Source organism: Rhipicephalus microplus, chromosome 5, assembly GCF_043290135.1.
Source record: "Rhipicephalus microplus isolate Deutch F79 chromosome 5, USDA_Rmic, whole genome shotgun sequence".
Lineage (NCBI taxonomy): Eukaryota > Metazoa > Arthropoda > Arachnida > Ixodida > Ixodidae > Rhipicephalus > Rhipicephalus microplus.
In genome coordinates, this window is record NC_134704.1 from 8078512 (window position 1) to 8104894 (window position 26383).

A 26383-nucleotide genomic window follows, 5' to 3' on the forward strand; every position below is an offset into this window, starting at 1 on the left:
AGGATGGCTTGCGGAAAATGCAAGATGGTCCACTAGAAGATAACATCATGCGCCTGCTATTACATTACAGGAGGATCCCGCAAAAAGAAGGAAAGTCACCCTCGGAGATACTTCTCGGTTACCAGCTGCGGTCCCGTCTCGACACCTGCCTGCCGCCCAGGGATGGGAACTGGTCGCCGGGTGCTGACGATTGGACCATCTCGCCAGGAAGCAGCGTCTACGTGCGCAACTACGGTGCCGGTAAAATATGGACGCCTGGACGCGTAAAAGCTGCGTCGGGGGCGAGAATGATAGCAGTGGACACACCAAGAGGGTTAGTGCAGCGTCATATCGACCAAGTCCGCCGCCGCCGCGAATCGACGCCAGAGTCTGCAACTGCGGGGACGGCTGAAGGCGCGGACGCTGAAGCTGAATCTGCCAGCGTGACTACTCCTGTCCCGTCTCCTGCGTTGCAACGCATGTCCAGGTGGAATGAGCAAGAGTGAAGCCCAGAGCTACTGGCCGCGAATGGTCGGAGTGAGTTTTCCCCACCAGCTGCTACGGAACCTCCAGTCGCTACGGACGAACCCTCGCCTGAGGTGGTCCCGCATCAGCCAACGCTGAGGCGATCGACAAGAGTTAAAAACCCGGTACAACGGGTCCACGTTTAAGAGGAAAGAAATGTTGTATTTGTTTCGTTTATAACGCCAGCAAAACCAGCTGCGCGCGCACCATTTCGTTTGGGTCCTGTGCGCCTTCATTCTTCCTTTTTCCCCCTCCCTTCACCCTCTCCTAATGCCAATGTATATAACCACGCTGCGGACAATAAACGCTGTCAATGACTGCCCGACCATCGTCCTTGTTGCTTAGCTGCACGCGCCTGTGTTACGACAACCTGTAACTGAAGAAATTGAAGCGGTGTCAAAGTCACTCACAGAAATGAAGCAGACACATAATGCTAAAGTTTACCTCTCCTTACTTGAATTCGTCCTGACGCTTAATTATTTTAAATTTAATTCGACCTACTACCTACAATGTTACGGCACTGGTATGGGAACCCCTTTTGCATCAACATGCGCCAAAATTTTTACGGGACATTTAGAATAGGGACTTTTGAAATAACCTGCAGTAAAGCCCTCTACCTATCTCCGCTACATAGACGACATGTTTACAATATGGGAGCACAGCATAAGCGCACTAAACACGCTCATTGATCAATGTATTAAGTTTCACTCTACTATTAAATTTACTATGCACCATTCTCCCAATGAAATCAACTTCCCAGACATGACAGTATCTATTGAAGCAGGAAAATTAAAAGATTAATCTTTACAGAAAACTGACAGGCAGCCACAAATACCTAGATTACACTGGTCACCACCCGCAGCACTGCAAACAAGAAATTTTCATCGGACAAGCGAGACTATAAGAAGGATCTGAAGCCACGACAGTGACTGCGTTCCCCACTTGACTAACGTAAAGGTTACTAGCTAAAAAGCCCCCTTAGCACAACCCAACCAGCCGCCAGCATTTATAATGAAATACTCGAATGTGCTCCCAAACATAAATAATATTGTTCGTAAGTATAATGCTGTATTGACAAGCAACGAGCACTTTAGAAAAGCGTTTCTTGAAGTAAAGATCGTGTATCGCCACAACAGAAATTTTAAAGACATGTTAGAGCATGCAAAACTAAACTCTCATTCTACTGCCAAAGTAACACCTTGCTCCCGTCCAAGATGCAAGACTTGCAAACTCCTTCAAGATGACATGATAGTTGAAAGCATAGGAGTGATTATGTCCACCATATAAAATCTAGTTGTACCTGCACCAGTGAAAACGTTATTTACATTGAAAAAGCAGGACAGCTTAATAATTTTAGATTAAACGGTCATCGCGTGGACACGGCAAAGAAATTACCAAAAGCAGTGGCACAGCATTATAATGTAGCAGGGACACAACTCTGACGATTTGAAGCTCTACATTCTTCAGTCAAACTTCCAGTCCGCAAGAGACAGAAAACATACAGAGTCGTAGCTTATTCACAAGTTCAATACACTCCCTCCAGTCCGCAGGTATAAACGTTTCTAAAGGGACCCTTGAATCAATTCAATATAGAACATACTAAAAAAACACCACTGCGAATTAAGCCCTTCGTCTAGGAATTTCAAACCGGCCATTGTTGACTTCTGACAACCGGTTCGACAACCAAGAGCCTGCAACACGTGTAAATCCTCAACTCCCCACTACTTTTACCAAGCAACAGATCACCAGGCACAGAGCATTCCTTTTGGCTGCAATACCTTTTCACAGACATGGAAAATGGGGATATGCTTCCGAATGAGCACTTTATTGTCAGAAAAGCAAAATGACAAGGTGCCTCCAGCTTTGTCATTGTAAAACATAGGTAGGCTGTAGGAGATGAATGGCCTCAACATGAAATGACTATGTCATAGCTAACAACTCTGCAATGATAAAGATATATGGTACAACCAGCAGCTTAACAGGACACCTCTCAGGCAGCAAACATTGGCGGGCTTTACGGTATTACGTGGTTGGGATCCACTCAATACATCACCCAAGAACAGCAAGGAAAAAAAACAACACTTGCACCAATGCAGTTTTCCTGGAAATTCTTACCAACACTAACTACACAAGGGTAAAACCTTTCCTTCAAACAAGCTCATAAGATTGACACAATTATGTACAATTGTTCAAGAAAAACAGATCAGCTGATTGCCTGCTTGCAGATGCAGAGTAAACCATCACATCTGTCTGATATAAGAATTTTGCACATGCCAGTAATAAAATCAGTTCATTAGATTAAGTCAAACAAACTACAAATGCATGTATATCAAAAGCTCACAGTTCAGAATTACAGTATCAGCATAAAAGTATTTATTGGCTTGACAAGAATGTAAATCTCATGTTTCTTTTGATTCACAGCTAACAAAAGCAACTTGGACAACCGCCGGAAGTCTTTTTATGGGGAGCAAAAGAACTTAATTTCAGCAAGCTTTGCATGATACAGGCCTGCAATACATTCCATTAGGTCTGACGTCTCAAAAACGGCATAGCAGTGCACGAATTCACAGACAAGTGGCCATTCCAAAAAGTAATAAAGACATATGCAACAAAACTACATAAAGATGTAAAACCAAAAATATACACAAAAGGATTTCAGCCGTGTTGTGCCATGATCAGTGAAATGTGAAAGATGAAACAAATATTTGTAGTAACAGTGAATATCAAAAGGCTGATGTCTGTGCCAATAGCATGTTTTAACAGGCTAGCACAGATTGAACATCATCGACACGCACAGAAATCAACAATTTTCTGTTCCAGTGATAATGTGCGGTAGAATAAGTAAGGGGAAGGAGAAAAGAAATGAAGAGTTAAGCAACCAATGAAGTACAGTGCAAAATTAGGACAGAGAATTCTAAACAGACTTATTGTACAGAATGTTGGCCAGTAATGGGGCTCGTTCAAGTGCTGGTGACTATAGCACACACATTACAATGACTACTTTTGTCTACAAGCACTTTCTGTCAGCTTACCACCTGCTCTGTATTCCAGCCAAATATAAAATGTCCTACAAAGCCAATTGAGAAGCAGGGCACTGAGGAAAAAAATAAGCATAGGAGTGACTGATGCAGAAAAACAAGGGTTTTTCTATCTCCACAAGAAACAAATAATAACTTTCAACTAGACAGATGCATCTTTGTACTCTTTCTATATATATACATGTGCTACACTATCCTCGCCTTATATGTTGCCACTCAACATGTAAATTATTTCACTGTGAACAAACATGTCAGCCAACACATCTGTCAGCAATATTAAAAGAGGACATAGTGGGCAGCAATAACTAATGATGACCACGCAAACAGTTGTGGCAGGCAGAAATGAGCTTAGGATGCCCTGCATATAAAGCAGAAAGAAAAATGTAGGGAAAATAAAGAAAAGGATGAGGAAGAGAGCCCTGATTACAAATGAAGCACAAAGTGAAGTGAGGTATCCTACGGCAGGCTAAGTCGCAACGGGTGGAATGATGGTGTGAGCTCAAAGTGCATCACGTAATGCGCCTGCGTTTCCTTTCCACAGGTGCAGTGGCAGGAGCGGGAGGAATGCGTGCTCTTCGAGAAACGCCATTCGTGCTGCCGTCACTGGGTGTTCTTGGTGAAGCTGTGAAAAGAAAGGAGGAGACAACCCCCGAGCTGCACTACTGCTGCTACACGAGAACTCACCAAGGTACACGCACAAACCTGTTTGTACAGAAAGCGAAACACTAGCAACAAAGTGCCACTAAGGGCTGTAATCGCATGAAAATCTGGTGAAGCTACATTAAAATACCATTAGTCCTTACATAAATCTTAAAATGCAATTTTAATCGCTTTTTGCTGTGTAGCAGTTAGCTGACGTTCATTGCATGTGATGAGAATGTGAACACACAACATTATCAGTTTTACTACAGTCCTGAAAAGTGCTCATTCATTCCTGCAACATTGAGATTTTTGTACATTTAGAGCTTCTTTCATGTATGACAATCAAACCTTTCCAAACACAGGCACTCAACTCACGACTCACCTGGAGGGTACCTGCTGATTGGTACAGCTGGCAGAGACTGGCGCCTAGGCGAATTTCTCACGAGGTCTTGCACAGGCCGGTCATCATGTTGGCCTGAACCCTGGAGGCTTGCAATGCCCTCATCCACCACTGCCAGCTCCTTCTTCAATTGCTCGTAGTCATTCTTCTTCATCACAAAAGTGGTGTCCTTCTGCTTTTGTTTCTCCAGTTCCGTCCGTGCATCTCGCTGTTTTTTCATGGCCCCACTTAGCTTCTTCAGGAGCTCTGAAAATTGGGACAACTGCAATCACAACTCTGTGTTCTCACAGTTCTACTCGTGCTGATCTCGTGAATAAGCAGCTACATTGAGTCACTTCCTGTAGGCTTCCTTAGCGCACGTTGGTCCAGAGCTGTCAGACTGATAATAAAGAAAACACATTGTAATGCAGTTTGTGAAGCATTAGAACCTGAAGGTTGTTGGTTTGGTCGCAGCCAGCAGCAAGTTATCTTTTTGTCCACCTTTCTTCCTTCACATTACAATTGCTACAATAACATCTCTATACTTGCCTTGGCATCATTGTCTATTTCTCCCAATTATATTGTTCCTTTCTCTTAGCACTTACAAACAAACTAGCGGCAATTCTGTACACAAGATATACTGTTAATGTGGATGTCGTAATGAATGCAAACTAGATTTACGCAAAGTAGTGGACGACCTGCAGGCAAAGTCTAATAACATGCTTACTAATATGAACTCAGTGTGCTCTCTGGTACACGCCAGACTTTTCTACATGCGCAGGAAGCTCTCTAACACCATGGAAAAGTCTAAAATGCTAATTGACCACACCCAGGTACCAACTGTACCAACCATGCAGGCACTTGGTTTGTACATCCAAGAAAAGCCTAGAATTCAATAACAGCTAAAAACGTCAATACAAAAGCCCATAATTTTTTAATATTCGAAAATGCGACAAATCTGAGTGAGGTACTTATCCTTCCCTTAGGCTGTTTGATTCAATAGCAGATTCTAATATATGTGACTGTGTGCAATACAATGCACCAGTACATGCATCTCATGGTGCTTTTATTCAAACAGCAATATGCTTGCAATTTGCATTTAACAAGATTTTAGTGCTGTGTAGTGTGCAATAGAAAGCACTGGTACATACACTGCATCATGCTTCTTGTCGGCACCATGCTTGCCAGCTTATGGCCCCCTAGCTTTGGAGGCTATGTTGGAAGCCTTGCCAGCTAACTTTGCCACAAGATGAAACCACACTGCTCTTCTTCAGTGGCTGCTTAACACTGTCTAACATGAAAAGGTGTATTTGGAAACAACCACAATTACATCACCAATTTGATCTCATACCTCCTTATAGACAATGTTCATTGTCTATATTTTCCTGTGTGTGGCAAAGAAAAAACTATGTTAAAATTGTAGATAAACGTCATAGATACTCAAGTTAAAAATTGTAGATACTCAAGTTAAAAATGCATGGTATTTATAGACGCAAAGTAATATACATGTGGACTTTTTCTATTAGATATTGTAGTTCATTATTCTGACACCTTAAACACAAGTTAACTCTTCTTCTTCTTCAAAAAAAAAAAAAATCTTTCACTAGCAATGTTGCAGCACATAACTTTGAAATAGTATGCAATGTGCGTCCACTTACGAATTTGGTCTTGCACTATGTCAAGGTCCTTCGTGGGCGGCTCCCCAAAGACGTTGCCCTGAAGCTGGCCGATGGGAGGTGCCCGGTTTTGGTGGCCACCAAACTTACCCGTGCTTGCAATGCGCTCACCTGTCTTGGCCAGCAAGGTTGGGCAGGCACAGAACTTCGTCACCTGCAGGGCCAAGTTGTGTGTCACTTTACATGAGTCCGGATTCACCATTCTACAGACCAAAAGCCCTTAGCAACATGAGGAAAACAAACAATCGTATAAAATTAAATTAAAATCCCTAGAATACGAAAATAGGCCACTATAGCTGAAAGCCAAGGCTTGGTAGTTTGGCATGACAGGAAGCAACACAATAGTAGAAAGTGAGTGATGACATGTGGGTTAATTGTCCAGTGCAGCTTCCCACCATATCAAATTATGTCTACAATTATGGTCAAGAAAGTCAGTTGGTTGGAGAGAACAAAGAAAAGCAACTGAATTGGCTTCATATAACATCAACTTATTAAGTTCGTAGGCATTTCAGGACAAAAAAAAAAAAAGTCAGATGCTCAAGTCTGTGGCATTACAAGACCACACTAGCAGTAACTACTGGTAGATACAGTGCAAGTATGCTTCACGAATTGGCACAGGTAATTTTGGTGAATAATAATGACAGGATCCTTACGAAATGTCCTATATTTATTTTGGTTTAGTACATACTTGAAGTAATTCACAAGGCTGCATTAAGGTTGAAGTTACAGAATTATAGTATGCACATGCATAACAATATTTTTCCAGACAGTGTTACTTGCCTCTGTCCTATACTTGGTAGCATCATCCAATGAGTCTAAGACGATGGTCTCCCCAATGAAGTTGGCAAACACTGAAATTCAAGAATGTTTAAATTCATAAAGCTTTTGAATGGTGACAAGTAAACATCAAAGCAAACTAAATCTAGACACACCAGCTTCACTAAGACTTTGACCCTGTCACTGATGCACCAGTGTGTTCATTGTGCATTAAAGGGGTACTGACACAAAAACTGTGGCCTCACATTTGTCTGCTGCAATGTGTTGCTGTGGGCCTGTTAGTCATGACACAACACATCGTTTGCTGCAGCACGCGACAGATAATTAATCACCGGGTCCTCATTATCGACCAGTTTCTGTTTCAGTTTGAGAGAGCTCCAAAAATTGGGTGTAACTATCGCCACCTAGCGTGTGCAGCTCTTGATCACACCAGCACACAGATCTGTGACAAACTTCCACACGGTCCGCATGAAGAATTACTTTCAAATATGAAACGGAAATGCAGTGTCCCCGAACACAAAACTGTCAAAGTGTACGCCACGGCCATGCCGTCGCAACCAGCAGCCAAGAAGTTCAAACTGCGAGAACAAACACTGCAAAAAAAAAAGGGGGGGGGGGGGGGGGCTACGACGTCATCATAGCTTGTTTTATTGACTGAAGCATGATGATGGGAGAGAAGTAGGGGGTTCCCAAAGGGTCCCCTGGGGTGTCAATGGCTCGATGGAGTCGAGGGCTTGCACAAACTTCAAAACTAATTTACCTTACAAGCTAAACAAGCTGTTGATATTTTGCAGATGATATAGGAACGTTTACGGGAATCGACAGTGCAGGCTATCTCAGCTGAGAAATTTTGTGTCAGTACCCCTTTAAAAAATTTGCACCAGAGCAGAAAACTGGCATGTTTATCGTGACTCTACTGGTTTGGCGCGAAATAATTGAATCTCTTGAATCTTTCTCCAAGCCCATACTTTCGTTCTTCAGTATGTTGGTACATGTACTGAAGAATACAGAGTGACCGCGCCCACTCTTCTTTACTCCAGTTACTTCATGCATGTTGCTCTCTCAAGTCAAGCGACCGAGTAGCATGCTTGTGATTACCCGTAGAAAAATTGTTCCGTCATATGCCACAGGCTTTCAAGTAGTTCGTAGCAGAATTTACCCTCAGAAAGTCGGGAATCCCACTGTATGCAACTCCTCCCATCACTCCCATAGCTCACCACTGCACCCAGCTTCTTTGACGCCTTGAAAGGCTCAAGACGGCCCCAGACGCTGGCACCACATTTGTTTTTTTTTTTTGAAGACAAACCCGAAGCTCTGCTCACTGGTCTGGGACCTCTTACATTCATGTTCGTTTTCTGCGTGTTTGGCAGCCTGCACGCGGCCCGTGACTGTCCAAACGTTTCTTCTCATCGTCTGCTCAGGTTTTCAAGTTTGAAGGCTAATAATTTCCATTACGGTGTACCAATTTCGATAATCTTTTTTGCACTCATCTAAGTATTGGAAACTACACAAACTCTAGTGCTGCGGAATACAGAAGAAAAAGCGTCGCAGGGCCCAAAGACGAAGCTTAAGGATTCCTCAAAATTTTTTTTTTGCATATGTCTCCAAGCATAAAGATTTTTATGGGTCAAAAATGTAGAAAAAAGGACACAACAGAAAGCCAGCAAGGCCTGAGCACACATGTTATGGAGAAGGCCGGCTACCTTGACAATGGCTCTAGTGAAAATGTGCAGTCAGCATTTAATATGTGTAAGTAAAGTCCCCTTGTTCGCACGTACTCTGTGATTAGTCTTTTTTTTTTTTCAAATTAAACACAAATTTCAAACTCTCGTATGAGTGTCTGATAATTGTGGTTAATAACCAAAAGCTGAATTTTTTCCTAATCCCGATGAAAGCTTTGCTTAAACAGATTCACAAATCATATGGCATTTACACATTTTTTGCTCACCAGTTCGACACACTTCAGGGTCCTTCCGAAATATAAAGTAGTCTAGTGCAAACTTCGGATTCCCTGTTGGAGTGAATGACTTGTTCCTTAGGTGAGGCAACGCCCTGTGAAGATGCAAAAATTGGTTGTCATGTTTTGCCATCAATTACAAAAGCGTTTAAACCCATTTTTTAGACAAGCAATGATAATTATTTTTAACAAGATGCAAATTCTCCATTTAAGTTCAATGAGAAGGCAACCATGGCTAATGGGGCAGTTTGCACACTTTCAGTACAGTGATAATTTCCGCATCCCACTGGATCACGCAGCAAAGATCCACCCTTTTTTAAAAGCATTGGCTGTGCTACATTTCAGTGTTAGAGTTTAGCTACAATATACTGTTCAGACATGAAGAAGCAATGCTGAAAAGGTGTGAGTTAATAGTGAATGATGACTTAGATTCAAGAATTTCACAGCATCACAGGAACACACACAACTCACTTCGCTGTATTCCTCTTAAAAATTGAGTCCAGAGCGATGACCTGCTGTTTTCCATTAGTTTTGCGGTAGATATCCTTCGCCTGAAAAAGAAAATATGTAAATTAGGACAGTGTCGCAGTAAAATTCAATCCAAAGAGGAAAATAGTAAAGTGAAGCAAACTCACAGAAGTAACACATATTAAAATTTTTTTTTCTCACATGTTCCTAGATCAGTACACATGTTTCCCTAAGCACAACTGAGCCCTGAAGTCAGTTAACACTGTTCCTTTGTCTTGACTGTAACAATCAACTTTCAATAACACCAGCACTAGATTGGGGCATGTACCTGTGCTACAACAATTAAAATATTGTTAAATAATAAGTGAAAAGTGTTCCCCCGACCTACTAGCAGTACTTCGTGATAGTTTTTCCTGTCTTCAATTTTCGATTGTTTATTATATTTTTATCTGACTTTATTGGCTTGCTCAACCTTTTTTGCATAGCTCATCATTCGTCTTAAGTTTGTTGTTTTGGTGTATATAATAAAATTCTCAATAAATTCAGTTGAAAGATAGCGCTCAGCCTTGTTTGTCTCTGTGTTCTTTTCTTCAGCTCATGCTTCAGCATTCATGATGACACACCAGCTAGCCCATGACACTACCTTATTAGCAGTCCTTTGCCACCCGTGAAAACAGTTTTTTTTTTTAAATATGCTCAGATATCGAAACATTCAGATTTGTTCTGCAGCAGAAATATCTTCTCTATCTGTTTATATTCGACCACTACGTCAGTTTTTACAACTACCGATAGACCTCCCTGAAACCAATACCGATGTTTTGTGAAAACAAAGCCTACTTTTTTATCAGTAAAACAAACATATTTGGGCAAAAATTCGCAGGATACATCGGGATCAGTTTGTAATCACAGTAATGCATTGGGTGATACAGACAAGTCTTAAACACCAAGTTTCTGAAAACCTCAGCTTATCCTTTGTGATGGCATGCTTGCAAGTGATGGCACCCTGACACATCCCTTTCCCGCATGAGGAATCTCTCTACGCACTGGTCTTAGTCGGGACAAACAGTGCCACTTTTATCGAACTTGGGTTTGCAAAGCTGAGTACGGCCGATGCGTAGGCTAATCATCGCAGTTACTGCAGTGCAAGCAGATATGTCCGTAGTTTCCATCTAATTGTGTTCTTTTTGTGTTTTTTCCAGCATGTCCCTAACGATGTGCATGCAGGCCAGTGTGCTGTTTTGTTTGGACTGTAGGATTGAACACCTATAGAAATAGTGGCACACTAAGTATCTTGAGCCAGACTGACGTTGACCCTGGCTACTACAGCTCAGTTGCTTACATACACAGGCACTGAACTCACTTGAACATGCCACTCACCAATCAATGGCTGACAAAAATCAAGATAAAAAAAAAAACTAGGAGCTGGTAATTGACCAAACAGGAAACTTATGGCAACTGAGAGAGGTCCAAGCTATGAGCCTGACGACTTTGAGTCTTGCAACCTTTCAATAATATACATGACCTTTTTTAAAAAACTTCTTGTTTTTCTGAAAACTTTTCAATGATCCAATACTTTTCAATGAAATTTTCCATGCTACTTGATGGAACATTTATCTATGCATTGAACTAGGATAATTGAAAATCAACAATAAATCGGTGTTACAAGATATTGACTCAATTAAACTATCTAAAATGACACAATACTGGGTTTTTTGCCTATACTAAATACTGATGACAGCACAGAGATTGTAGTTCATTGCAAAGTGTTAATTTGCAGCTAGATCGTTTCCAAGTGATTTTCATTTTGTATTAGAGGACCGATAGCTATCACCATTTAAGTGATGGGCATACTTTGGGTAATTTTGCTAAATCAATTAGTACTTGTCTCCCACAGAATATTATCTTCAACTGTGTAACATTATGAAGATACATTACCTGCATGCATTCCATGTTATGCATTAATTTTATGCGTCCTCGCCCACTGTCAAGCATTTTATTACCCCAATCGCACTGCTTCAACAATACAGTAATCCACGTACACGCTCCGCTGACCTATGGCTTATACCACGTTTCTGTACTTCTTATAAACTGCAGTCCTTAAAACACAACCTTCCATCAATTCTTACACAAGATATAAGAAAGCCCACGTTAACATCTGTACGTCAAATATTTTTAGGATTGTCAGTATGAGTACTTCATTAGGCTACAGGCAAAAGCTAATGAAACATCTACATCATGTTCAATAAATCTTGTAGCGAACTAGCTCAGTCTTTCTTTCATATTTGTATTTTAGTGTTCCATATACAGTCTACTGCCGATTTTTCGGACACCCGAATTTTCGGACATGCCCGATAATTCGGATATTTTCGCGGCACTACCACGAGCCCCATAGAATCAGTGTATAAGGAAGCCTGAAATTTCGGACGCTCGAACTCCCGGAGTCCAATTTTCCAGACTTTTTGACGCGACGGATGGTCCGAAACCACCAATGACCTCCAGTGGAAACCACCACAACTGCGTCACACGCAATTACGATCGCATAAATGAGCGCGCCAATCTACTGTGGCGGCATGTGTTGCTTGGACTCATTGATCGTTAGCGGAGAAACACACACGGCCTCCGGGATACCCAACACTGGCTGTGTTTATCGTGCAAGGGTGCTTCACTGACAATCGAAACTATCCACCCGGAAATTTTTGGCACCAATAAAGTTCCTTTCGCTTTAGTGCTTGTGCTCGTGCGTGCCTCTCTGGCTTCCCGCGCAGCGCTTTCGCGAAGCGTTTCACCACTTCGAATTAGAACTAACCGTCACACACCGATTTGGTCTGCCCACACTGGCTACCTTGAATGTTTACCAGCGCCACCTCTGGAGTACCCGAGGCACCGTCGCCTGCCGTCGCACTGTTTTGTTTACGCAGCCCACATGGTGTTTGGTTAGCCTAGTGCGTGGTTGTGGGATCGTGTGAAGTGTGCTCTGCAACGCTAAGCCTAGGTGCTTCGACGCTTTTCAGCAAACTCCTTTGTTCACATCGTGAGGATTTCGCTTGCCTGCGATGGCCCCCACTCCGCCTTCATCGTCCTTGCCGATGGCATCGAAGCGCGGAAAACAGCACCCTCGGTTCACGATGGAGAAAAAAACCAGCGGACGCATGGAAGGCAGTAGCGCAAGACACGCTCCGCAACTGCTTTAGCCACGCGGGCTTCGTACTCGACACAGAGGCACCAGACTTGCCTGAAGAAAGCGACAGCGTGACTGACTTGTGCCCTCTCGTAAACGATATTATCAACGACCTCCGCTCTGCTGGTGCATCCATGCCCACGGAAATAACTTTTTAACAGTTCGTCAATGTTGACAACGAGCTCGACTTCTGAGCAGAGCTAACCGACGACAAAATAGTCAGTCAGGTTATGGCGGATTCAGACGATTCCAATGTCGAAAAAGAGGAACCAACGCCTGCGCCACCTACGACCGCCGAATTGATGTGAGCATTGATGACGCTGTCATCAGTGTACAGTGATGACATGACCCTTGTTCAGATCGAGGCGAATGTGATCACATGCAAGCGGAACGCCGTTCAAACAAGGATCAACAAGTTTTTCAAGCCACTGCGGCTCTAACACCGGCTGCCCTGATGGCACCCACTGTTGGCTGCATGCATTTTTTTTAACGGCTTTTTTTAGAGCCACCCCATTGATGCTTTGGCAGAGTTGCGCAAGTCTGGTACTTCGACCTTGACCCTCTTGATACCAGAAATATCAATGAAATGATGCATTTTTCGCTTGCATTGAAAATTATTAGTAAAATAATGTGTTTATTTTTTGTTTGCATTCATTTTTTCCGACTGCCCGAATTTTCGGACGGTTTTTCGCTCCCTAGAGGGTCCAAAAAATAGGCATAGGCAGTTGACTATAGTTTATGTTTATTTTTGTTTGTGCCATGTACATATTTACCTATATTTCTTTTTTTTTTTGGTCTATACACCAAAAACCCCCATAGTGTCCTCTAGAAATCAGAGAAAAAAAGAAAAAAAACCTCAAGGGGCACCTTATGCATTCGCCTAAAACAACTTGAAGGCGAGAGTTATTTTGTTTTTATTGCGATAGCAATTACAATTATATCAACACCTCGAATGGATTTTGCCATCTCCAGGGGAGCAGGAATAAATATTTTTCAGTTTTTTTTGGGGGGGGGGGGGGGGGGGGGCTTTGAATTGAAGGGGATGGGCAGGCAGGCAAATGGCCATTTTGCGTGATATGTGCCATGGCGAAAATAAAATATCGGGGGGGGGGGGGGGGGGAGCGTTCCCAATGTCCCCCCACCCCCCGGCTACGTCACCGTCATGTTTTGCATACTGTCCAAATTAATATCACCCTCTTGCGCATCGTGTTATGAAGCTTGCAAGCGAAGGTGACGAATGCAGCTAAAGCAGAGATAAAAGAGCTGACATATTTCGTTTGAACGAAGGACAATGTTAGGCCTGCCATCGATTGTTACTCAAGCAGAAAGGAATGCGCCGCCCGTTTTCAAGGAGCAAGAAGGAACTAGGACTGCAAAGGGGGTGGAGGGCCTTATTATATGAACTTTCACTTTAAGGGTGTGATCGCTGGCATGCTCGCTACTTCGGTAGGCATTAAAAACAGCTGGTATACCCTTCTACCTTGTACTCTTAACGCGAAGTCACTGGGCAAAAGTACTTCGCTTTCTGGAACGGCCATATAGCCATGTGCACTGAGCCTTGATCGCAAGGCAGCCACACCATAGTCCTGCCATTTTGGAGGTCCATTCCTATGCGCCATTCGCTGTTCATAAAATAACACTTACCTAGAGCAGCAGAACGCATGCCTGTCGACAATGTTGTTGGCCACGGCTTTTATCTCACGTAAGCTACAAGCTTCCGTTGATACTAACATCATAGCACAAGGACTTAACATGCAGTATGACCATGTTTGTTATCATTACGGCGTCTCTCTTTACATATTTCTGAAAAAAAAAAAAAAAACAAGCTCGGCAGCTGGAGCAGCCGACTGGGCGATCTAGACAAGTCTGATTCTATCTGTACATGCGTTGGCGTGCAAGAAGTGTTCCGTGGATCTCTAGTCATCCAAGTCGCTATACAGATATTGAACAACGGCGTGCAGAAAGTTTGCTGCGAGTGCACGGACCTCCGAAATGGCAACCCTGCCGCTAGTGCACTTCACGAATGACCCGACATCGTGCAAGTCAAAAGAACACTGGGTAAAAGGACAATGATCACTCCAGTTGCCAAAGCTGCCTTTGTGCTGTCAGTTATCCGAAAAGCGAAGCAGAGGTTAGTAGCACAGAAAGTTTACAAGCAGTCTCATTACGCTTCAAGATATAGCGCGCGTCAGCGAGAGCGCCCTTCGAGCGAGGCAGCCTTCCCCCACCCACACCCCTCAAAAAAAAAAAGCAATGAATGCGATGCCATGATGTTCCTTTTTTTTTTAACCGTACACTACTGACCCTGGAAAGCAAGGGGTGTATGTATAACATGGCGTAGCCGCTTCACGGTGGGCCTTCCGTCAGCGGAACTGCCAGCGATGGCCTCACTACTGAAAGGTGCATGTATTAAAACGGAATTGCGGCTGCTCCGACCAGGATGCATGCTTTCATTAATGAGACAACACTTAAAAGAAGCATGCAGAAAGTTTTTATTCGGACCCTAGCAATATCGAGTTCGAAAGGCCAGGGTTTTTTGTGGGCTTTTACTGAAACAAGATTACAAACTTGGATTTGCTACGGGAAGGTGTCAATACGTTCCAATCGTTTACGTGTTCTGTGAATGCGAAGCACAGAAAACTAGAGCGCGATGTCCAGAAGTAGACGTGACAGATGCTCTGGCAGCAAGCATTAAGTTATTAGTGAAAGTCCCTTTACATACGTGTCGCGCAACTCTTCAAGCGAGTTATAAGCTGAGTTCCTGGAACGGACGACGTCCGCTGAGGAATCGCCACCGCAGTTTCACGCTACCAATTGGACTAGACGCCAGAAGCCCTTGCGGAGAGCGTATTTGGTCATTAAGCCAATTTGTACAATAAAAGTTGCATCGGCACCAAGCATAAAATCGGGGATCATTCAGGACGCATGCGCGACCGCTGTTTATTCAGCGAAATAACTCTAGGCACGTGATTGTGACTATGGTGGTCACGAGAAAAAGATGCACATGTTTTGCCGCCCCGGCATGAATATTGCCGGTGAAACTCTCTTCCAAATCTGACTTCGGCACAGTTTCAGTTGATATTATCAGGATGGTACAGTAAATTTGATTTGGCACACTTCGGCACAGTTGACGCAAGAGTCGGATTGCTCTCTTCGAAGCATCGGCATTATCGTATTTATTTAAACCTCGACCAATAGTTTTTTTTTTGTTTTTTTCAAATTTCTTTGCGTCAATCTAGGGTCGGCTTACATTCGAGAAAGCGGTGCAAACTAGCGCCACCTAGATAGCATTATAGCCGTTAGTAAGCCAACACCTGTTTTAAGTACACACGTGAGGCTGCCATTTTGATCAATGTGGCGAGTGCCAAGGCGAAAGTTCGTCATTTTAGGTTGCGCTTTGAGTGGTCTGTGTGTGCTCAATGGCACCAAAAAGGCGGTGTCATTATAGTACCGCTTATAAAAGGAACGTTGTCCTAGCCGCAGAATGGTCGTTGAGCGTTCAAGCTAGTCAGGACTCTGGAGTGGAGTGTCGCTGGAGGGGCTGCAGCATGACACGACATCCTGGGAACTTTGATTGTGCGCTTTTTTTTAAGAAGTGCGGCATATCCAATGCACTTGATGGTGCCGAGCATTGCACACTTTTGAGGACAAAAGTGCGCAAGTGCGAACAGTTGTAAGGAAACCGCAGGTAGATGCTTCGCTTAAGGCCAGCTGAGAACTTAACGTCTAAGTGTAGCCAAAGTATCCAGATTGACAGGAACAGCTTTACTTATTTTTTCAAAAGGAACGCCGAACCGCCTTTAGCGTTTTTTACATCTTTATGACCTCTACCGCTGCGTTAGCTGCTTCTGCAATTGCGGTTTTGCATGCGGCAGTTGCGGAAACAGGTAGCTTTGTTTTCAATCCACATGCGCTGGCTGTTACCTACCTTCAAAACTATGTCGTATTTTGCTGTGATCGCATCTGCCAAGATTTTGTTCGCCGCATTTGTGAAACACAACGTCGCTTTAACTGGTCGAGCGTTGAAGGCGTGTGCACTTTCGGAGTTCTGTAACGTCGTCTCCACACATGATCGTGTTAAGAGCCACCACGGTTTCGTCCACAGCGGTTGGGGCAAACGATAACCGCAGTTCTGACAATGTGTGCGCTGACCGAGCGTGTCCTTCTGAAGTTTCGAGCACTCTGCTCCCGGCCTTGGTTCCACGGTTTCGGCACTAAAGCACATATGACCCACCACAATGAGGAAAAGAGCTTCAGAACACCAGAGCTTTGGCCCAATAGACATAGTGAAACTTGGCTGAGGAATTTCACGAATTCGTATATCTGCTATTTCACATCATTGAGATTCTATTGTATGTTTAGATGATTGCCTCCTAAATTTGTCCACAATAATATGCGATGGGTTTGCAAAAAGTTTGGATTGGATTGGGCTGCATTTTTTGTCAATGTAGCCAGATCACACAAAATATTTCAATTCCCGCGAGATTTTCCTTACAACCGTATAAACTTAAGAACTAGTCAAAATTCGGGAAACTTGGCAGATATGCCGATCTACCACATAAAGGAGGCCGCAATGTCGATTGGCAGTGCTCATAAAATTCAAGGATTTTCAAGGATGGGAAAAAATTCCAGGACTTTCAAGGGCCTTAAAAATGCATTTTTAAAATTCAAGGGTTTTCAAAGTTTTCATGAACATCTACACACCCTCATTTTAGAGATATCAAAGGTTTAAACAAGGGCAGATTTATGGTGCTCGCTTTCCTAAAGCAAAAGTTGTCAAGTCTCCAAGTTCTCACTTGAATGAGTGAGGAAATGCACCTTTTTTTATTTTAAGGTTTCCAAAAATTCATAACCTCCCAATGCAGCATGTGGCACCCTATTTTAAAGGCTCGATCACACTGAAGGTGAAGTTGCAGAGCAAGCTTTTTCAAAGAAGCGAGGTGGCAAGTGACGCCCTGTTCAGACCACACGCCTCCTGCAGCGGGGCATATCGCGCATGGTAGTGATTCTTCCAAAAGGACACCGCCACATGGCATTCTGATTGGCTGTGACAAAGCGGTAAAAATTCCGTCACCCGAGCGATCCAGCTGACTGCCTCGTTTCGCCGCATCGATAGGAGCTTTCTGCTCCGTTGTGTCTGAAGCGTGCCGATTTTTAACAAGGCAAGGATGATCATAATTGAGTGTGGCAAAGCCAAGAAAAGCTTCTCAGAATATTGTTAGCTCATGAAAAAGCCAAACAGGCAAAATAGCAATAAACAAAACACCGTTAGCTAAAATGATTATTTCAGATGCACGAAAATTGGTGAGGTTACGTGTGAGTGTTGGCAGAATTCAAAAATATAATTTAGAAAAAAACAGATTTTGGGCATTTTTATGTTTCTTTAATAACAACATATTTAACTAGACATTCAGCACCGGCGTGGCTCAGTGGTAGACTACTGGGCCAGCGTGCAGTGGACCCGGGTTCAAAACTAGAACAAATAAGCGACTAATTGAAATCGCCCCCCCCCCCCCCCCCCCCGTACACAATTACATATAAGTTCACAGAGTTTCATAAAAAACAACTAAATATAGCAGTGTCTCTCCTTCACAGTGTTTGTTCACTTCAGCTCTATTCACCTCAGGTTTAACAGAGTAGGAGGCACCCTCCCTCACCTTGTCCATCGTCTCCGTGACAACAACATCAATGTCTCCTCTCATGTGCCACGACAGGACAGCAGACACATCATCCTCTTCCACCCAAGCAAGGTGGCCAACCTGTGAAAATCATCATGGGTATTATACAACATGCACACTGACGTGAAGAAAAAAATGCTATTCGCAAAGCTAAGGCTTCAAAAAAATCAGTTTAAAATTATTTTCTTAAACAGTGCCAATCAGCAACAAGAAACTTCAGGCCTGTTCAAAACACACAGCGCATGAACGACATGAGCTGGTGAAGTAGCCTACCAAGAGGCCAGCATAAACTCTTTTAACATGCTCACTGAAGGAAGTGGCCCTACGTATACTGTTTAGTTGTGCATAAATCTATTGAGATACGATCAAGCATGCTTTCTGGATAGATAATATGGTGCAAATAACACAGTAGAGACTCCTTATAACGAAGTGGGATATAACGAACTAATGGGTATAACAAAGCAATCATAATTCCTCTTGAAATTCCCATAGATGCCTATGTATTTAAGTTCTCATTTTAACGATGCTAAAATTTCCTCACAATAGATATAACGAACCGTTTTGATCCACGATGGCCATTTACTGATCATTTTGTATCCGTCAAGTCAATTTCTTCAAGCGCGCAGCGGTTTACGCGCCAACACGCATATGGTGATCCAAAACTTGTGCTCTACAGGAGTTGCGTGCCAACACGAGCAATGGTGCGCGTCTGCTTGCCTCCCCTTATATAAGCTACGGAGCACATGGACTCGCCCGCTCTTCTGCACGGTGGGATCGGCAACATGCGCATGCATGAGCTTCATGCGGCCTTCCCCTCTCCTGTAGAACTTATGGACCCGCCCTGCTCTGCGCCACGAAGGAAGTCGCTTCCTTCCTTCAAGGCTGACAAGCATGCACGTCACTGGTACCTCCCGGCCTCATCCTCATGCCCACATCCCCTTGCTCTTTTCTCCCGTCGAATGCATGGAGTCCTCGCGCCAGCCCGCTCTTTTGCTGCACCCTTGTTCAACCTGGTTCAACTTCCGTTGCTGCTCATAATTCACTGCGTGTACACATCAGAACAACCAGGAACACAGCGTCTCTGTCGGTTGCCGCCACTACATAAGAGATGGACGACGGCAACGGCAAACGAAAGAGCCAATCATTCACCACCGAGCAAAAGGCGGCAATGTTCAAAGTTGTTGAGTCCGGTGTTACCGTATATACTCGTGTAAGGGCCGCCCTCGTGTAAGGGCCGCACCCCAACTTTGAAAGCGGATATTTCGAAAAAAAAAAAAACAAAAGTTCAAAATGTCCCGCCAGAAAAGTGTAGTTAGTTCATTTACAGCCAGATGGCGCTGCACGCTTTTCCGCTTTTATTCTACTTCCGCCGACGCGCCGACCACGCTGTTGACAGCGCGCCGCCATATTTGCCTTGTGCGGCCTCTTTGTTGGCATCGTTCCTAGCATCGTGTCGATACGTTGGCAGCGCGACTTCAGATCGGTGTCGTCGGTGTCACTTTGTTGGTTGTAGTGAACCCTGCAGAAGCCAGCGCACGTGACGGACGATGGGCCGGCATCTGAGATCATTCACTGCAGCATTTAAGCTGCAAGTGATTGACTATGCCGAGGAGCACGGGAAGCGGGAAGCTGGACGAAAGTACGACGTCGATGAGAAGCGCGTGCGTTACTGGATGAATCAGAAAGATGCCCTCGCCGCTACTAACAGGAGCCGAAAGGCGTTTCGCGGGAAAAAGTGCAAGTACCCGCAACTCGAAAGCGAGCTCGTCAACTACGTCGTCGACACACGAAGGGACGGCTACGCCGTATCGACTGACATGATACGCGTCAAAGCCCTCAGCATCGCTCGCCACATGGAAATACCCCCGGCACAATTCAAGGCAAGTCGGGGCTGGGCTACGCGGTTTATGAACCGTAACCAGCTTTCTATTCGGCGCCGAACGACGATTTGCCAAAAACTGCCGCGCGAGTACGAAGACCACGTCATTAAGTTTCATCGCTTCGTGAATGCTCTCAGGAGGGAGCATGAATACGACCTGTCCCAAATTGGGAATGCGGACCAGACACCTGTGTGGTTCGATGCACCGGAAAGCACCACAGTGGATTTAAAAGGTGCGAAAAGTGTGTCTGTGCGCACGACTGGTGCAGAACGCCAAAGGTGCACTGTGATGTTGTGCATCACGGCAGACGGCAGGAGGCTTCCGCCGTACGTCGTATTTAAAAGGAAGACTCTCCCAAAAGAGAAGTTCCCTCAGGGAATCGTCGTACGTGCGCAAGAGAAGGGCTGGATGTCCGAGGAACTGGTCGTTGACTGGATTAAGACCGTCTGGGCAAACAGACCTGGAGGGCTGTTACAACGGAAAGCCCTCCTTGTTTTGGACAGCTTTAGGGGCCACTTGACCGACCGCGTCAAGAACCGAGTTGCCGCAACTCGTACGGACTTGGCCGTCATTCCCGGTGGCCTGACGAGTGTGCTGCAGCCGCTCGACGTATGCGTCAACAGACCATTCAAAGTGGAATTTCGCCGATGTTACTCTGAATGGATGGCTGGAGGCGTCCACGAGAAGACCCCTACAGGACGGCTGAAGCGGGCGTCGCTCCAACAGGTGTGTGAATGGATTTTGAATGCGTGGCGTGCCATGTCAGTAGAAGTAGTTGCTAAAAGCTTCAAGGTAACGGGAATTTCGAACTCCATGAACGGCACCGAAGATGACCGTCTCTGGGAAGACGCGGACGCCGAGGCGAGCTCCTCCGAGAACGAGGACAGCGAAATGGAATCCGAATAAAAACATTTCTGGCATGTCATTTGTGACTCTTGCACTCTGCTACTGTTGCATAAACAGTACAGACCTTTGGCCTGTACTGCCTGTACTAAATCGGCCTGATTCGTGTAAGGGCCGCACCTAGCAAAATTTTCGAAAAAAAAGTGCGGCCCTTACACGAGTATATACGGTATGAAGCAAAAAGTGGCCAAGGATTTCGACGTAGCGTTGAGCACGCTGTCGATTTTGAGCAGCAGAGAAGCTATCACCGGTGCTGTCGCATGTGGCGTCAAAGGAGACAGGAAGAAGCTGCAAGCCCCTGCCTTCGAAGCTGTAAAGAAGGCGCTCTTCAAGTGGTTTTTGGAAGTGCGATGCTCGCATGTGGCACTCCGGTGAGTGGGGCACTTTTGCAGCGGAAAGCGAGACTTCGCATGTATCATGGGGCAAGACGATTTTGTGGCGAGCGTCGGCTGGCTACAGTGCTTCAAGGAGCGCCACAACATCATCAGCAGGGCTGTCAGCGGGGAAGCGCAGTCTGTCGACCGTGAGGCTACAGTGGTGTGGGTGGAAAAAAAAACGTTAGACATCTCCTTGAAATATATACAACGCCAAGGATTTATTTACTGAGGGTGAAACAGCCTTGTTTTATCAAATGCTGCCACAAAAGCCCTTGGCCCTCAAAGGTGACAGATGCCAGGACAGTAAGTCACACGGACAGTAAGGTCCGTGTGACTGTGTTGCTTTGTGCTAACATAGATGGATCTGAAAAGGTGCCGATCCTTGTGGTTGGCACAAGTGCATCACCATAATGCTTTAGAGGCAAAGGAAAACTCCGAGTGAGTTATGTATCCAACCACAAGGTTTGGATGACGAGATACATTTTCGCGCAATAACTGCACGAGTGGGACGAGTGGCAGGGCAAGCAAGAGAACAAGATATGCTACGTCCTGGACAATTGCTCGGCCCACCACACTGCCGTTGTACTCAAAAACATCGAGCTGTGCTTTTTGCCTCCAAACAGTACTGCAGTAGTACTACCCCTTGACCAAGGGATGATCATGAACTTTAAGTCGGGCTACCGCAAACGAGTAATCGACCGAATTCTTCTCAAAACTACGATCGACCTATACACGGCAATCGAGATGCTACAGGCTGCTTGGATGTAGCTAACGTGGTTGCTTGGGCGAGTCATTTCTTGAACATTGGGCTCTTTTAATTGTTACACCGTTCAGCCATGTGTCATCGTCACCATGTACATCTATGCCGTGTGCAATGCCCGAAAGTTCTCTTTTCTTGTCCGGTCAGTGCCGCTGTCTGTCTCCTTTTTTTTCTGTGTTTTTTTCTGTGTTTTTGTGTTTTCTGTATTTTTTTCTGTGTTTAACCTTCAAACTTAGATAGGACCTTTTCCAATGTTATCGAAGCTTCTAGTCCTTTCTTGTTTGTTTTCTAAGGACTTTCTGTGATTTATATTATCTCAGAGTAATTATTAATATATATCTAGGAGGGAGCACCTTCATTTACCCCTAGTCTATAGTTCTATTTAATATATGTTGCCAAAAGATTCTGTGTGATGGCTTTTACATTGTGACCTCGGAAATAAAGGATTTTTTGCTTAGAACTTTAACTGTTCACTGTTGCTCTTTACACGAATGGCAACTATTTGAATTCGCTTTGAAATTATTCGTCCTTGAAGGCTATTTGTTTTGAATCAAAAAAGCCGAAATTTAAGCTTGTGTGAATATTCGAATGGTTCGAATATTCGAACGAATAGTAGAGTATTCAAATTCACTTTGATTCGAATTTAAATTATTGAAAATTTCGAAGTATTCGCAATGAATGAAAAAAATGTAGATTAATCCGCATGTAACTGCCTGTAAAGGTGGTTTCACTGCAACGTAAGAGTGCTAAGCCGTGAAAGCATTTCTCAGGGTGTCTACCAATTACATTTTTCCAAATTCCCTGACTTTTCCAGGTTTTCCATGACCATTTCAAGCAAATTCCATGACCGGTACGTCTGCTTGGAAGAAACTGCGCACTGGAAAACAAACTCCTGAGTGGTAAAAAGAAATTATGAGGCGCTCATATAAAATGGAAACCATGCTGCTTTATTGCATTCCCTTGTCTGAAAGCATTTTTTACAATAAATAAAATATTCAAAGACACAATAATTGTCCCTCGACAAACAGAAAAGCTTGTTTACTTGCATCGGCAATGCCTTCACTGTTTCAAGGATTCAATCTCTTGCTGCAGCATGGAGACCTGAAGCTGTGCGTCTTCCATCAGTTTTTGCTTCTTTGATTCAAGCTCTTTCACAAGAGCCGCAGTCCTCTTCTTTTTCCTTTCAGCATCCAATACGTCCAACCGTTCCTTCTTTTTCCTCTCCAGGTCTTTCTTCCATTTGATGTTGGAACTTCGAACCATGTCTATCATCTTGTCTGTTACGTCAACTTCTGCAACACCACCTGCTGCAGACACCTCATCGTACACTAACCTTTGTGCTACAAGTGACTCCTCCATATTTTCCACAAGACATTCCTTGTTCACTGAAAATCCCCGCTCCACGGAAGAATTTCCATGTGAAAGGCACAGCACAATCTTCACAAACAGCAGTAGCTCTTCATGAGAACTTGCACAGAGTTCCACCCACAGCTTCTCCAAGCGCTCTCTTGCACGATCAAATTTTCGCAAACGCACTTGTGCAGTGCTGTTCGAGCACACTTGTACATATGATCTACTTGCTCTCTCTCCTTGTAGGCCTGTAAGGCGCCCATGCTCTATAAGTACTTCAAGTGCAATGTTTAGCTGCTTCTGGCCAGCTTCCACAGAAGCGGCACAAACTGCTGGGTTTAAGCAACTGGCCCCCCTTGTCAGCTTGTATTTCAGAGGTGATCTTTCGATTATCTTTGCTGAACAGGCCTTAATAAATAAGATGCATTCTTTTTTGACACTTACCACCGCAGTGTGAGATGGTTTAGTGATCTTTCGCAACTCACTTTTGGCGGCAAGGCCTATGTCAAAGGCAGCTATACCAATGATGTTGTTTGGGTTCTCCAGATCAATTTTTATCAGTTTTGAAAATGTGCCTGCAGCATCCAGCTTTTCCTTTAGCACGATTCGTCCCAGCAGTGACCGCAACAGGCCGTCCAGTGCTGTTGCAAGAAAAGGTAGCATCGGTTTTCTGTCTGAAACTCAGCCCAAAATGGCTCCAATTCTTCTGAAACTGAAAGCATAAAGGCCAGCTTTACTGGCAGCATCTCGTCTTTCACAGCCGTCTCGACATGAGCATAGCTGCCACAAGCTGGAAGTTTCTTTTCTTTCTTGACATGCTCAACATATTTGACCGCATTTGGGAGGACTTGCAGTGCCCTAGCAAGAGCCTTGCCATTTTCTAGCCAGCACACTGAGCAAAACTTTAGCGGAAACAGTATGCTCCCTGTGAAATTGACATAGTCAGCTCGGCGTGCAGGGACGTTTTTGAAGAAATTGTACAAGCTTCTAAGAAACACTACTGTGTTCCACTTTGTCACATTGTGGCCTGTTTTAAATGCACCACTCACACCGTGCAGTCCGCAGCTTCCAATGTCCACAATATTCTGATTTCCATCAGACGCAGAAAACTCTTGCTTCAACGACTTCAACAACTTCAAATTGACGTTTGGACCATCCATCGAAAGTTGAAGTATTTTTGCTGGCTCAATGTTCTCAGTGGCCTTTTTGAAAGCGGCAGCTAAATCTTCTGCGCGAGTGTGTCCTAAAAAACAGGACGTCAGGTAGCGGGTTTTGACAACGTCGTCAGCTGGGTCCCAAAACCTGATCAAAACGTCCATTTGCTCTTTCTGAGCAATTTTGTTCAGGGACTCGTCAAAAGCCACGACCACGTGTGGGACACTATGCAGCTTTGATAGCAGCCTGTTTCGGAAGTACGGGGCTATACCGTAACAAATTGTATAGCCAACTTTGTCCTTACCAAGTTGCGACTTCTTCGCGACGTCGCACCTGGGGAACATGATGGGAAAAAGCGCCGCTGACGCTGCTGCTGAACGAAACGATCCATGGGTCGCTATAGTGTTCAGACACCAAACAACTTCTGCTTTCGTGACACATTTTTTGACCAGAAACCCATTTAAGGATGCCTTCCCGTCAGGCACGACGGCCACCGGTTTAGCAGGCACGCTTTCAGCACTCGTGCTTGGCACAGTCGATACACATTCACTCGTAGTCGTAGCAGTCATGGAATGGAACACGGCAAGTTGGGTCCAGCACCGAAAAACGCGCGGATGTTTGTCTGGGAAGCACTTTGCACAATGCTCACAGCAGTTAGGTGTTTCTTGCTCACAGCGTGACTGGAGACAGCAGCGATGCCCATATTGCTAAGCGAGAAAGTCTTCTGGCATGCTGCACAGTGAGCCTTACTTGTATCGTTCGGCACTGCTCTAATCCATGAGGCGTGCTCGGATATTTCCGCGTTCACCCAATCAGGGTTAAACGAACACTTCTTCGCAAGAGGCATAGCAACTCACTGCATGCTCACGGCATCACAAGAAGAATGGCAATATGGCTGCAGCCCAGGCATCTTGATATGTGGATTGGATTGGATTGGATCCGATCTGGATTACCATATTTGCTCTACTACTGTTTTTGTATCCCAGTCCAATTTACGCACCTGTAAACTACACATTTCAGTAAAAAAATAATTACGACTCGCATATTCTGTGCACCTTGCCCTCTGCTGATGGCACTTCCAGCCTAACCAGAAAACCCTCAAGCCGAGCCGAGATCGCGGCCAAGACAAACATGCACAATTTTATGCGCGTGAGTAACGTTGTACTCGGAAAGTAGAAGCACCAGCTATTCACTGCTTTTTTTTAACTATGCTTCTGCTTAGCTGTTCTGTGTGGTTTAAGGAGCGATTTTTAAAGCTTTGATTAATGCTAATGAATATTTTCGTGACGACCTGAAAGACTACAGTCAGTTTCCATGACCTGGCCGGATTTTTCAGAAATTCCCTGACTTTTCCCCGACTTTTCCAGGCGTGTTCAAATTCCCTGACTTTTCCAGGTTTTCCAGGTTTTCCAGGTTGGTAGACACCCTGTTTCTACAGGAGAAATGCACCCTGCCGGGAGCCTCTTTCAAATTTAAAGGGGCTCCCTGCAACACTTTTTGAGCATGGTCAGAAAGCGCTGCCATTGGGTAGTCCAGGCTACCAAAAAAATGCAAACCAGATGTTATAGCGCAGCACGTGGCCTGCAATTCACAATAAATCTCAAAGTGAGCTGAAAATTGCTCTTTTCTCTCGGCAAATGACGCCACAAGCTCAAAAATCT

At 44.4% G+C, this 26383-nt stretch overlaps 1 protein-coding gene across 1 annotated transcript in view; it reads right to left on the reverse strand.

Moving 5' to 3' along the window:
- Positions 1–3617: 3617 nt before the first annotated feature.
- The window catches only part of LOC119175053 (structural maintenance of chromosomes flexible hinge domain-containing protein 1), a 274681-nt gene continuing 251915 nt past the window's right edge, over positions 3618–26383 (reverse strand). The window contains exons 43-49 of the mRNA XM_037426232.2: positions 18277–18378; positions 9445–9524; positions 8965–9068; positions 7020–7090; positions 6222–6393; positions 4567–4830; positions 3618–4164 (exon numbers count right to left, since the gene is read on the reverse strand). Coding sequence (XP_037282129.2) covers positions 4052–4164; positions 4567–4830; positions 6222–6393; positions 7020–7090; positions 8965–9068; positions 9445–9524; positions 18277–18378 — 906 coding nt within the window. The 3' untranslated portion in view covers positions 3618–4051. The remainder of the gene's footprint in view (positions 4165–4566; positions 4831–6221; positions 6394–7019; positions 7091–8964; positions 9069–9444; positions 9525–18276; positions 18379–26383) is intronic.